Source organism: Mastomys coucha, unplaced genomic scaffold, assembly GCF_008632895.1.
Source record: "Mastomys coucha isolate ucsf_1 unplaced genomic scaffold, UCSF_Mcou_1 pScaffold14, whole genome shotgun sequence".
NCBI classification, from domain to species: Eukaryota; Metazoa; Chordata; class Mammalia; order Rodentia; family Muridae; genus Mastomys; species Mastomys coucha.
The window spans coordinates 20,724,981-20,740,043 of record NW_022196896.1 but is presented as its reverse complement, the minus strand read 5'-3'; the positions used below and the strand labels follow the sequence as shown (position 1 = coordinate 20,740,043).

At 38.3% G+C, this 15,063-nt stretch overlaps 1 protein-coding gene across 3 annotated transcripts in view; it reads right to left on the bottom strand.

Annotated features, from left to right (window-relative positions):
- Ripk2 (receptor interacting serine/threonine kinase 2) overlaps positions 1–15,056 on the bottom strand; it is a 33,372-nt gene extending 18,316 nt beyond the window's left edge. The window contains exons 1-4 of one of the 3 annotated variants that reach the window (XM_031366542.1): positions 14,354–15,056; positions 9,380–9,533; positions 6,457–6,612; positions 1,782–1,939 (exon numbers count right to left, since the gene is read on the bottom strand). In XM_031366542.1, coding sequence (XP_031222402.1) covers positions 1,782–1,939; positions 6,457–6,612; positions 9,380–9,533; positions 14,354–14,526 — 641 coding nt within the window. In that variant the 5' untranslated portion in view covers positions 14,527–15,056. Of the gene's footprint in view, positions 1–1,781; positions 1,940–6,456; positions 6,613–8,642; positions 8,769–9,379; positions 9,534–14,353 lie in introns of those variants that run through there. The other 2 variants (XM_031366544.1, XM_031366543.1) reach the window with 2 other exon arrangements.
- Positions 15,057–15,063: the final 7 nt, after the last annotated feature.

Genomic DNA, 15,063 nt, shown 5'->3' with positions numbered 1-15,063 from the left:
TGCCTCCCAAGTGCTGGGATTAAAGGCGTGCGCCACCACCGCCCGGCTTAGCATTTTCTTAATGTTTACCTTCAAAGAATTTTTCCTATTTTGAAAATTTTAAAATATACTTACTGATAAAATAATTTATCTCCTAGAAACACTGATACTCTTTTTTAAGTAAACTGATTGTTACACAATATACAAAGATATATAATATGTTTTAAATATTCTCCCACTATATCAGGTGGTATCATATAAGGGTTTTTGAATATATTTCTTAATGATTCATAGTTTATGTTCTTTTACTATGCTTAATTCCCAAATAATATTTTGTATGCTTTGAAATAATTTAGTATTCAAGATTAGATATAGGATCCTTGGTTATGAGTAGTATTAAATATTCATTAATGATATTTTTAGGGTATGAAAGGATATGAATATAAAAGTTGAACACATTTTATATATATTATTTGATTCTCAAAATACTCAATATATTAAAATGTTTGATATATAAAATGCATTTAAATAATAAAAAAATTTAAGGAAAAGAATCAGTAAGTGTAGTTCCAGCACATAAATAGACATAATGACAGGAATCACAGGATCATCTCAACACAGGAAAAAACCAACCAACCAAACCAAACTAACCTAATCCAATGCAAATGGCCTGTCTTTATAGACTCAAACCAGTGTTTGCTAAGTTTTGGCTAGATTATGCAGGCTTCATGTAGCAGAAATTAATTCTTTCTGTTGCTCCTTCCTCAGTAGCTGAATTTAATGAGTTAAGGAACAATAAAAGAAGTATTTTTCTTTTTAATATGACAACATGAATGTATACTAAGTGCTCACTTACATGAACTGTTGCCATTGGATTTAAAAAGTAGTAAGAAAATGTATTTATGTTGTGGGGCAACATTTGGAATGTGAATAAATAAAATAATATTAAAAAATTAAAAAATAGAAAATCTTTTCTTGATAAAAAGGTATAAAAGCTGACTACATAACTTTCTAGTCAAGACATATCATTTACTAAAAGCACCTTTATTTTTACTGTTAATTATTTATTAAAGATAGAAAAAGTTGTTTCAAAGGGTTATAGCATGGGTTTAAAATAAGTGTAGGAAGCCTGACTACATTCATTGGCCGGTTAAAGGGACATGTGAATTACACGTGGGGTAAAAGCTCCCTTACTCTAATACTGTGCATAATAAATTATCATCCTCCTTTTCTCTAGTCAAAGAAGCAATATTAACAACCATGAATTATGCTTAACACTACACTGTGAGGTTGTAAGTAGCAATAAATGAAACATGAAACCATAATTCCATTAAATGCATTAATTCAATCTATCTATCTATCTATCTATCTATCTATCTATCTATCTATCTATCTATCTATCATATCTATCTACCTACCTATCTATCTAAGCATTATGGCCGATTTAAGCTCACTAGGTTTAACAGTTTGTGTAAGTACCATTATGGACTGTTGTTCATCTATGCTTTCCTAAGTCACTTAAGCTAAAAACCTCTGGCACTGTTATATATTCCTAGGACAAACTAAATATGTTCATATTTTCTTTCTGTTTTTTTTCTCCTCAGAGTTACCTTATCCTCCATATTTTCAAACAATGTTGAAATTGCTTAAAGTTAAAGGGTTTAATTTGAAAAATATCAACTATTGTAGACTCTAATTTATTTTTATTGTAAATTCTTAGAAGAAAATCTTATAAAATGTAGCTGGAAAATTCTGGCTGATTAATCTTATGTTTCTACTAAAACAATAACAATACCCTGTACCTGTATATATCATGCTTCACACTGGCCCTTGATTTCTGTCCTGGTTCATAGTTCTCAGGTGGCATATAGATGATTGTTCCTCCTTCGGGTGCAGATTTGTAACTTCGTGATTGAGAGAGGGACATCATGCGCCATTTTGATAAACCAAAATCTGCAATCTGTAAGTGGAATTGAATTAAAATAATTATTTTTCTAAAAAACGTTCAAGAATCAACTGCTGTTGTTTTCATATACTGTATTTATAATGGCTATCATACCCAAAAAAGTGATATACTATTAATATTCCAATCTCTTATCAAATTAAACACTAAAGTGCTATTACCAATAACACTATATGTACTATATATACTAGTAAGGTTCCTAGCAGAATAAATACATTTTTAAAGGAAACTATTGGTTTCAGAATGCGAATAAGTAAACACACTCCATATTGGTTTTATGGCAAGAAGCTGTAGTTGAGATTGTTTGCCAGCTCAGGTTTTTATGGTGTTATTCTTGTTCTAGAAGTGGTGTTGTTAAATGTTAAAATAAGTAAAATCTTATAATAGTAGAAGTCACCATTATATGCTTTATGCTTACTATTAAGAGTCACTTTGGATGGCTATATATCATGTATGTGTCCCCAAGATTGCACAGCTAAGGAGTTGACCAATGGCAGGCCTTTTTTTTTTTTTTTTTTTAAATTTTAGTATGCCTTTTACAGCTTTATTTTGGTTGAATCTTGTATATATGTTATATAATATAGGCTATGTAATTTTCTTAATGCTTAAAAGGTTCCTTACTTTTTAAAAATAAAAGGTAAAATGTAAGACCAGAAATACTATTTGGTGACCAAAGAGTATGGGAAAAAGTTTGAAGACATTTAAATTACTTAGACTAACAATACATACTGAAGAAATTAACAAAGTAGGGTGGGCTCCACCCTCCTTTGAATATTAACTCTTGTATGTATAAGTAGTACTTTGAATATTTAACTCTTGTATGTATAGAAAAATAATTCATATCTGTGTTTAGATTAATGAGATAAACATTTCAGTTCCTACCTCATCAAAAATAGAATATACAAACCTTTCATACATTTACTACAAGCTTAAGAAAACTAAGTAGAAAAGATAAAGGGGAGACATGCTAATGAACATGGAAAGCCAAGCCTGGCTGGTTCTAAAGGCAGTGAAGCTTCAGTTATGAACACTGGTTCTGGAATCAAGGCTATTCTAGTTTACAGTCTGATTCTACCACTGATTGTTTTGTAACCCTGAGGAAACTGTTTAATTTTTCTGTGCCCTACATTATTTATCTGTAACTGGGGGTAATGTACCCTGTAGAAGTGTGTTGAGAAAATTCAAACTGTTTTTTCTAAGGAATGATTCAGAAGAACACTTGTCATATGACATACTATCCATAGGAGCTAGTTACTATTACTGATGTGTATATGTCTAAATATTATTTATAAACTGAAAAGAAAAAATTTAGAAAGGAATATCAGTCTGAGTTTTAAAAAAAGGAAAAAAAATGTTGATTTTGCATGTGTCCATCCTATTAAGGGACAATCCTTTAACCAAGATTAAAAAAAAAAAACAAAAACAAAGCAAAAACAAAACAAACAAAACCCAAAACCATTAGAAGGATTTACAAAAGGGTATTTTAAGTTATCAAAAGGGAAACATTGAAAGTAATCAGAAAATGCAGAAGCCAGCAAGAATTCATGAAAAACAAATTACAAAGATGAATACTATTTTTTACACTTTAACAAAGGTGCCCCACAAATAATAAAATAAGACAAATTTCTTTGATAGCTTTGCTACCATACCACCAACTTAAAAGCTTGTATCTATGGAGCATTTTGTTTACTTTTACAGTAACACACTTGACTATTAACTAAGCAGATATATTTATTATATAGAGAAGATTTAGAATCCATTTGCTCATTTCTTTCTATACAGCATGTGCTAGGCATGTGGAAGTTAACAGTCTAGGCTAAACTGTTTTCTTCTTGAAATTTATAGTCCGAGTGGCTGGGCTGGGCTGCATGAGATCTTTCACAAGAAAAGGCGGCTTTTGTTTGTTTGTTCTGTTTTTTAACTAATTAGCCAGTTGCTATCAGGCATCCATACCTTTCAAACTGGACTACTCAAGTTAATCATGCTAGTTAAGAAAGTCATGTCAGTTGGTGGGAAATATGAGGAAACATAGGCCCAGGATAGAGTGAGGAACTAGGAACTACAGCTATAATAAAAGGACTGACTGGCCCAGATGGAGTAAGGCACCGAGACACTTGGGAAAAGCAGTCCCAGGGCTCCTTCAGGAGTCTTAAGGAGAAACTCTAATGGTACATGTGAGAATGTATGTCCCTAAGAAGAAAATGGTGATTTCTTAAAAGTATAGATTAACAGAAGGACATGATTAATGTGTCCTGAGATTCTTGGGGTTACTTAAGACTACATTGTGCTGCTCTGTTCTGAATAGAGGTTGAAGTCTTATAACAGATCTGATACTGTACAAAAGGAATCCTAAAAAGTACACAGTATGGAAGGTAGCTAACAATAATACATGAAAATGACAAGAATAACAACATAGACATAAAGAATTCTCTTAGGACCTCTGCTTGTCAGTCTAATTTGAGCATCATAACTGGCTAGGGCAACTGGTAAATTACTAACCCCCTTTTCATTCTTCCTGTGGTAGGGTCTCAGTGGTCAGACTGTCCTCAAACTCACTATGCATCCTAGGCTTTGGACTCCTCATCTACCTGCCGGCACCTCCCAACTGCTGCAATTATAGACAACATTCACCTCTCATGCTTGGCTAAGACACTTTTACTAAGTATTTAGGAGTACAAAAATCACTCTTTGACTCCATTACATATTCATCAGGTTATGTCAGATGTATTTTGTTCAGCTCTAGGGATCAAAATTTGAGATTAAAGCTAAAACATGCGTTCAAGTAATTCAAGAGATTAAAGAGCATACCACAAGGCACTGACTAAAGAAGGCAAAGCTATTTAGCAGAAAAAAGGGAAATTTCCTAGTGTACATGAGAAGCAGTGGGGCTTCCACTACCCAAATATTAGAATGACTTTTGTATTGGAGAAGAATTGAATTTATTACATTTACCAATAAAACGAGGTAGAACCAATGGACACGGAAGGAAGTTTGATCATTTATCAGTTATTCACAAGGATGCTAGTCCTCTGCTATGGAGTAACTACTCTGGGAATAGGGATTTTCACAGGGACTCAGAGTTCTAACAGTTAATCGTAAGGTCTTGTAGAAAGGATGAGATAGTCTGAGTTTAATGCCTCGCTTCCTCTCATGAAGGCTGGGCCAAAAGCTTGACTTTCTTTCTTTTCCCAGACTACCATTTTACATCAAGATAAAGGAAGTGTATTCAGTAATTGTTTAAATTTAATTTCTCTCTTGATTCTCTGTTAACATTTTTTATTGGTACAACTACTCTATTAAGTAATGGAGAAATAGGTGTCTCTTTGAACATTTTTAATATTTAAGATCAACTGACTCTGTATGTTATGGAAATAGGCATAAGGATAAAGTGAGTTGCAGTAGGTATTAATGACTCGGAAGTTACTCCTTATTTCCGCTCCCCCATTCTATTCAGGTTTACAGTATACCTTGCCCTTTACACAAAAACAAGTTTGAAACAAACATGAGATTTTAGTATCAAAGCATAATAGTAAGAAACCTTAGAAAATAAAACAGAAGAAAACAGCCAGTACCTAGAGTTTAAAGAACAGACCTTACCAGGGACAGCAAAAGCATGGTGCCTAAGGGAAGAGAGTGCTAACCTGGATAAATGCTTAGTTTCTTCTTGGCGACAGGCTTGGTTAAAAGGATAAAAATAGGCCTAGGAAATGGCTCCGTGATAAAGTACTGCCGGGCAAACATGTCTAATGTCTCAGAGCCAACATAAAAAATCCAGGTGTGGCAGGGTACACCTGCAATCCAAGCAGTGGGGAACTGGAGACAGGAGGATCCCTGTCACTAGACATGCAGAATAGCCAGTGATTACACACATACACACACACACACACACACACACACACACACACATTCATTCTCCACGATTTAGTACACACACAAACACACAGATAGCAATACAAGTTGTGGAGGAGTATTTGAAAGTTATTATCTGATGAATGAAGGGCTCATATTCAAAATATATACGGGGTTCTTAAAATTGAGTGGTTAAAAATGAAACAATTAGGAAATTGGCTCCTGAAGAAGCTTTCCATGGAAAAGGCTACATGGGTGACACGGAAGCACACCAAAAGGCGTTCAAAATCTCTAATCCCTGTCCAATCTCTGGTCTGGAAGCTGTATTCTAATTATGCAGGGAAACTGAGTGTATGAATCTTACTGACAAAGAGCCATGAACATGTTAAGAACCCCCAATGCCTCAGACCCATTGGAATGCAAAACCCATGATCCCACTGCAAAGCTGGCAGTTTGTGCAAACACCAGGAACCAAGAGCTTCCTCCTCTTGGCTCTTTACAGCCTGAGACTACTTCATTCCTTTACCTACCCAGTCAGGTGTCCCAGCCCCAAGCCACGGGGAGGTGGTACTGAAGATAGAAATTAAGATACTACTAAAAAGCTTTTCTCAGAATTATTAAGAAAAATACCCAGAAAAACTCCCACCCCCTGAAAAAATAGTTACCTTGACATGAAATTCATTATCCAACAAGATATTCTGAGTCTTTAAGTCATGATGAAGCAGAGGGGGGTTCATATTGTGCAGGTAATTTACACCAAGAGCAATTTCATGCAGGATGCGGAATCTCAATGGCCACGCAATATCAGGATATTCAGTTTTCTTTGTATGGGTGAAAGAAATAAAATGAAAAGTACTACCTTAGTTTAACAGTTAAAAATTAAGAAAACCATGAGAAAATAGATTACAAACTAAGATGAAACCCACACTCAACTTTATAACATAGTATCAATTGATACTGTTTAATATTCTTTTCTTCTTTTCTTTTATTGGATATTTTCTTTATTTACATTTCAAATGTTATCCCTTTTCCCAGTTTCCCCTTTGGGAACCCCATAACCCATCTCCCCCTCTGCTTCTATGAGGGTGTTCCCTTACCTACCCACTCCTGACTCTCCACCCTCACATTCCCCTACACTGGGGAATCAAGCCTTCACAGGACCAAGGGCCTCTCCTCCCCCTGATATCCGAGGAGGCCATCCTCTGCAATGGATGCAGCTGGAGCCATGGGTCCCTCCATGTGTACTCCTTGGTTGGTGTTTTAGTCCCTGGGAGCTCCGGGGGTGGGGTGGGGTGGGGTGGTTTGGTTGGCTGACTGATATTGTTGTTCTTCCTATGGGGTTGCAAACCCCTTCAGCTCCTTCACTCCTTTCTCTAACTTCTCCATTCTGTTTAATATTCTTATATTTTAAGTTTTAGAGTTGTTAATAATAACTATAAGCAGTAGTATTTCTCTTTTTATATTGGTCATGCAACTGCATGGGATTACCGGTTTGTTCTTTAGCAGAAATGGCTCTCAGTTATTTGTATGTATTTACAGCTAGGCACATGTATTTACACTCCCATCCACTACCCAGTTCCATGGCTTCACCTAATCACTTATACCCATAAACACATGCACACAGAGAAAAATATATATAGTTGCCTCTGACATGCCAAACCATTCATTCAAAATTTTAACTTTTTTATATTAATTTAAGACTATAATTATCACTATAATTTCTACATCAATTAAAAATTGACTGTATATTACATTTATTTTAAGTATCAACATGTCATATCTAAAAAAATTAATTTGTTACTATAGTGTATATGTGTGCCAGAATGTGAGTGTGGGGGGAATCAGAGGTCAACCTCCTGAAATGAGCACTTTGTCTCCACCTTTACACAGGCTTTGGGCTCAGCCTCAGGTCAAGGTTGTCTTGTTGGGTGGCAAGTGTCTGTACCTTCCGAGTCACTCCAATGATCTGGAGGTCACACTTTTCATTACACAATTTATTGAGTTTATCTCTTGAAACATTAACTTTTGAGAATTTTGCTTTTGTGAAATTAAAGAACACCTTTGTTTCTAAACCTATATCCACCTGAGTTTCTTGCAAATAATTTTTTCTGAATAAATTAAGTTAATGTAGTTTCCCAGGAGATGCGTACACTCAGGAGAATCAGATAATTTTGAAAAGGTGGTAATGGCAATCAGGCACCATACCCATAGGCTCATTTTTTTTAAAATACTAAGTAAAAGTCACTTTTTTTGGAAGTGCTAAAACTGCCTTCTGATTCTGAAAACAAATCTGCTTAAATTTCAGTGACCAATTGGTAAGGAGGTGTTTGAAAATATTTTAGGCTGTTTTTATAGTATATTTCCATTTTCATTCAGTGATCTTTTATGATGTTATGGATGAGTGCTTCAAGATAAATTCCACTGTGAGTAACTAGTGTATAATTTACAGTAATAGACTACAGAACCAAAAGGAATACGAAGCACCAACGTAGAGCATTACCTCCTTGGGGAAACGTAAGCTCAGCTCAATACCTTGGAGTAAGCAAATGTTTTACTGGTCTGCACAGAGGCAACTTTTTCAAGACACTATGAAGTTTAACGGAATAGTGGGGCCTCTGCATGGCAGTGCCATATGGAGGCTTTCCCTCACGCAGTCACGGGGACAGTGACAATCTATGTTTTACGGTCACATCTAAGAGTTAGCAATACTCCTAGAGAAGGCTACAGAATTTCCAATGGGCTCCATACCTGGATGCCAAAGTATCTAAAGGGATGTGGAAAGAAAACATTAAAATTTCTGCTTAAACTTCACTTCTCAAACAAACAAACAAGAAACAAAAAAAAAAAAAACCTGATTTATGGAATCTTTGTAAGTTGATTGGTGGGGCAGGTACACAAACCTTACAGACTGACACCAGTTACTTTAGTCCGTCTTTGTTTCAGATGGTCACAAGTCATGAATAGAATGCGATGTATTCTGAAACAAAGAGGAAGTCACTCCATGAGTGGCTGATAGTGGTGCCCACCTTCCCTTGCCTGCGTAGAAAGCACTGTGATATAGTTATGAGATGGGAGTGCCATAGGTTTTCACAGATATTATGCAATTCTAAGCTCAAATCCTCAGAAAATGCAGCATCTAACCTAAAAAGACTTCTAAAAGAAAATGCAGACTGGAAAAAAAAATCAGTGTAAGATCAAACAAAAATAAACATAGAATTCAGGTATTTTGAGAACGAGGACTCCCAAGTTTGTTTGTTGATAGGATTCACAAATAAAAGTCAGAATAACTCATACCTCCAGAATTAAGTCAGTAATGGCTCAAACTGCTATAGAAAAATGTCATGTATCATGTCACTGAAGATAATTTACTTGGTCCATTAATTGCTAATACTTAATTTGGATCCTAAGTCATCACTAATATAAAATATGGCTTAAAAATGGATTATATAGTATGAACTTCTTCCACTTCCCATGCCTACCTGGTATTTATACACCGTAAAGTAATGTGACTGAATGAAGAACAAAAATATTATATTTAGTTTAAGCAGACTATATATGATTAAAGTCACGGAAAAAAGCAGTACTTACTCTGTGTAGAAGCTCATTTAATGATCCATTTGGCATGTATTCAGTAACTATGCCCAAAAATTCAGGCTCATTGCAAATTCCCAAAATTGGAAGAATGTAACTAAATCTTGCCTTATGTAATATTTCGGCTTCCCGTAAGATGTCATTTCTTTCACTAAGAGGAAAAAAAAAGATAATTATTTCAAATAATGAAAAACATAGAAAGACCATGCCCACAGATAAATTAAACTTGGATTTTTTTTCACTGATTAGCTACGTAGCTTCATGTGAGTTGTCAACATCTATATTCTTTAGTTCGACCATATTTAAAATAGAGATACTATCCACTTTATGTATTCTACTGGTCTGTTTAGAGATCAGTCAAAATAACTTCTATAACCCACTGTTGGGAAGAGGGCTACACATGTCTGGGACTGTACTTTTTGCTAACAGTAAAAGTGTAGCACATGGGTTGTTACCATGCGTTTTCTAGGAAAGAGATGGAACAGCATTAGAGGAAGTTCCAAACACCCACCCATGTTAGAATGAGTGATGCTTGGACTGATTCAATTATTGAGATTATTTTAGACTAAAAGAAACATATTTGATTAGGAGAATATTACATTTTATCATTAAATATCATATAAAAGCTTTCCAAACATGAATTCTAAAACATTCTAATATTGCAGATGTAATTGCTTAGATCAGTGGTTCTCAGCCTTCCTAATGCTGTGACGCTTTAATACAGTTCCTCATGTTGTGGTGAACCCCAACCATAACATTTTTGTTGCTACTTTGTAACTGTAATTTTGCTACTATAATGAATCATAATATAAATATCCATATTTTCCAACTGGTCTCAGGTGACCCCTGTGGAAGGGTTGCTTGATTCCTAAAGGGGTGATGACCCAGAGATTGAGAACCCCTGGCTTAGGCGATGATCTGCATCATGATAAGCTACATCAAAGTCAGTAATATGTAGAAATTACACACCAAACTTGGGAAAAGAACAGCAAACAGGCAAGCACTCATAGCCCAACCACTGGTATGCCACAGGGTCATGAATAAAAGAGATCATCAAATAGAGCTATGGACAGCATTTTACAACATACAAAGACAAAATGGTGTCTTTGCCTTTAAAGGTCCATAATTCAGATAAGAAAAAGAAATAAATAATACAAGGAATAATGTGATAATTACCATATATTCTACATAGGTACACTTCACACACACACACACACACACACACACACACACACACACACACACACAGGAAATAAGAAAAGCAAACTATGGGGTGTTCAGAGGAGAGAGAATTTTGAGCAGGACAAAGTCATCGCTGTCTTCATAGAAGCCAACTTTCAGTGGAACTTGAAGTATGGCTAGAATTTCAACATCAAAGAGAAGGCACAGAAAGTACATCCACACAAGGGAAGACCTTGCTTCTCTTTTGCACGTGTGCATCCATCCCCAGGACTTACAACAATGCCTCATATCCACCAACACAGTACATGTCCAACAGCCATGTGTCAAATGGATTCAGGAAGTGAAAGTAAGACTGTGACTGTTTAAAGCGAGCTAAGATAGGAAAGAGTGTATGTAAGAGGAGGGTGGCAATAAAAGACATGTTGGGATCCTAAGATGCCCAAAACCACATTGTCTGACAGTCAGGTGCAATACAAGGTTTTCAGCAAGAGAAAAGAAATCAGTAAAAGGAGGTTTAAAGATAATTATTTTGGTAGCAGGATATGGGATTAGGAGAAGGGAGAATAACTTTGAAGAGTATAACAATATTTCAGATACAAAGCAAGGAGAGCCTGAAACGATAAAGTAGTGGAGAGACAAAAGGAAACACTGAAAAGAACGGCAGATGCCAGGATGGACTGGCTACAAGGGACTTAAAGAAACAAAAGCAATGGGGGAGAGCTAATATTGATGCCATCATCATTTCCACAGACGCCTGGGTGTTGGCAGCGCTGACATAAATAGAAATGCTTCCAGGAGAAGCCTATTGGGTAAGTCATGATTAGTTGGCTCTTATGAAACCTGAGCTCTGGACGAATGGCTGTTGAAATAAGAATACCCACAGACATTCCTGACCAGACTACTTAAACCACACAGAGAGACACACGGACACATACCTAACCACAGTCAGAAGTTCTTAAGTCTTGGAGTGGGCAAAATAGTTTATGCTTTTAAATTCAAGAGGTGCAAGACAACATAAAGCAAAGTTTCTCTATTCTCTGTCCCTTACCTCGACTGAAGAGAAACCAGTTCTATCAGTCTGTGAAGCCTATTTAAACTTCAGTTTCTCAAGTTCTGTATTTGCCTCAAGAGATATGGGTCAACAAGACAGTTCCTGTGTAGTACCTTACAGGATGAACCCGAAGATTCTTGGACACTTGAGACGAGAGGGCACAGGGTGGAGGTTCCAGTGACACACACATATAAGACAGCCTTTCCTCCTTCTGTCCAAAGTATGAAATAAGGGACTAGGAGACAGCACGGTTGGTAAAGTGACTGTCACACAAGCAGGAGAATCTGATTTTAATCCCTAAGAACACACATAAAAAAGCCAACAACAATAAACACTCCAAAACATTAAAGACACACACACACACACACACACACACACACACACACACTTACTTAATGGTCCTGAGGAGCAATGCCTAAAGTTGACCTCTGGCTTACACATCAAGCACTTAGACTAGAACATTCACCTCCTATGTGTATATACTAATACAAATACATGTATGTACATACACACATGAAAAGGCATGATGTATTCGTCCCCTCTGTTAGCCATTGTATATGCACTCTAACCCTTGAATCAACTCTCTAAAGCTGGTTTCATTCTCTCTGTTCCACATACAGGAGCATCTACAGTCAGAAAAATGAATGATCCTTTGGTGACCACTATACAAAGTGACAGGGTTTAAGTCAGATTTAAATTGTAGCCCTGGTACTGTAAAGTCTGTGTTTTTCTATTTCATTGTTTGATGAAGAAAGCAAATAGGATAGTTTGTTAGAATTCAACAAGATTGAGGGGGAAAATAAAAGCGAAAGACTTTTAACAACTTAAAATGCAAAAATACAGCATCAGAATTATATCACAAAAATGACCCAACTCAAAACGTCAATAGGAAACAGCTATCCATCTCTAAGGTACTTGAACAACCAATAGGAGTCATCAGTCCTGGAAGTCATCAGGCTGGAAGACTGCTATAGCCAATGGCCCACTCATTGCCTATAGAGAGTGACTCACTAATCATTAAAATAATATGCAACGTCACATAAACTTATTTTCTTTTCAGGTAATCTTAAAAAACAATGGGTACATTATCCACATCAGAGCACAACAAATATACATACAGTGTTTATTATTCATATTTTATAGGGAAGGAAGTAAGACACCCTCAGAGTCAGTTGCATAAGCCTAGGTCTGTGCTCGTGGTCAGATCTCAGACAGCAAGATAAAAGAATGCAATGCAGTAAGGCAAGGGGATTTTGTTGGTCTTATAAAGGCAATGACCTATCCATTTCAACGAAATTACACTATGAAGTGATTGGTGGATACGGGAAAGCAACACCATCTTCTCCATCTTTATCTCCTGGCCTACGAATGGCACAAACAAAACTTAGGTAAAGTCAAGTCTTGAAAAGCAGAATAAAAAGTATGAAATCAATTAGCCTTAGTATACTTACTGGTCTATTAGTGCTACATTTCCATAGACTATTTGTTTGCTTGGTTACTAACCAACCTCCCTTTAAAGTTGACTCCACAGACTACCACAATGTGATCTATCCCATAGCAGGGGAGCGGGTTGGGGGAGCTGGGGGGTGGGGGAGGGGAGGCGAAGGGTGGTGGGTGAGGAGGGGAAGCTACAGGCAGATGAAAGTCCAACCTTCTACCAGGGCTGAATTAAGAGAGTTAGTTATCTGATGCTGGATCTGCCCTTGATACCCAGCATTAACAGCCTCCGACCAACAGGGCCACTATGATCTCTGTAGTTTCAGACTCTATCCAGCAGGAGAAGAGAACATTGTAACTACCAATGTTAGCAAGTGCACAAAGAACTGAATGAAGGCCCGGTTCTGAAGAAGAGAGACAGAGACGCAACAGTTCTGACTAGACCCACTGACTAACACATAGCCACAGATCTATGGTATTTCGTTGTAATGTTTTCCTGGAAACAGAAACCAACGCTTTTTTTCTTTGTTTCTTCTTCTGAATAATACCAGGACATGGGACGGTCAAAACTTTTTTTAATCTTTACAAATTTTGACCATTTAATAGCCTTTGATTCATTTTACTGTTACAAAAACAGTGCACACTTCCTTTGGGAACTTCCAAAGCAAGTGCTCGAATAACAACTGGTAATGTAGAATTTGATATCTGAACTTCAAGAGTGCACGTAATAAACCACAAAGAAAACAAAACCAACCAAATCAAACTAAACCAAGCCATAATATGCAGGCTCAGAAGCAGGAGCGAAACACACATACAACTCTAGAAAAATATTTTGATGTTTTATCAATATAAAAACACCGATATGTATGTACATATATATACGTATATATATATATGTACATATATACATATTTAGTGCTAAATGTTCAAAATCCGGTGTGTATTTTGTAGTCATTGCGTACTTCGTTTCCAAGAGCAGTATCCAGAGCTCCACAGCTCTTGTGGCTAACAGCTAGCTATAACAGAGCAAAGCCCACAAGCACTGTACCAACACACGTCGGGTTCAATAAACAGGTTTTTAGAGGTGGCCGTGATTGCAGGTTTTTGGAGAGTGGGAACACCTCGGAAGGGGAGGAGAGGCAGGGCGAGTTGCAAAGTCTGACGCACGTCCAGGACAGTTTCTTTCTCCCTTGGGCTTAAAGACTCGCCGCGGCGGAGCGGAGCCGGCGCATCGCGGTCATGCGGCCGGGCTGTGGACCACCCAGCCCGCGACGGCGTGGGGCCCCGCGCCGGCGCCCTACCTGTCGAGCAGCGGCGTGTGGATGTGTAGGTGCTTCACTGCCACCCGCACGCGCCAGTCCGCGTGTCGTGCCGACGACACGGTGCCAGAGGCGCCCCGGCTGAGGTAGTGCAGGTCGGCGAGCTTGTGGTAGGGGATGGGGGGCAGCGCGCTGCAGATGGCGTCCCCGTTCATGGCTCCGGCTGCGCGGTGGCTCCGCTCGACGCTGGCCGCGGCCCGTGCTGCGCCGCGCTAGGTCCCGGGGCGGCCCATTCCCGCGCGGCCACTGCAGTTCCGGCCCGGCCGGCTGTGCTTGGGAGCCCGTCGGGTCAGCGGCCGCGCCGAGTCGGACCTTCCTCCGCCCTCCTCCAGGGCTCCGCGGGCTCCTCCCTCCGCCGGCTCCTCCTTGGGCGGGCTCCGACCTTCACCAACTCAGGCTTCGTCTCCTACCCGGGCTTCTCCCTCCGCAGACTCCTCCCTCTGCAACCTCCTTTCTCTGCCGGTTCCTCCCACTGTCGGCTCCTCCCTCTGCAATCTCCTCCCTCCACCGGCTCCTCCCACAATCGGCTTCTCCCTCCGCCGGCTGCTCCCTCTGCAAGCTCTTCTCTCTGCCGGCTCCTCCCACCGCCGGCTCCTCCCTCTACGATCTACGATCTGCCCCCCCCTGTCTCTCTGTCTCTCTGTCTCTGTCTCTCTGTCTCTCTGTCTCTCTGTCTCTCTGTCTCTCTGTCT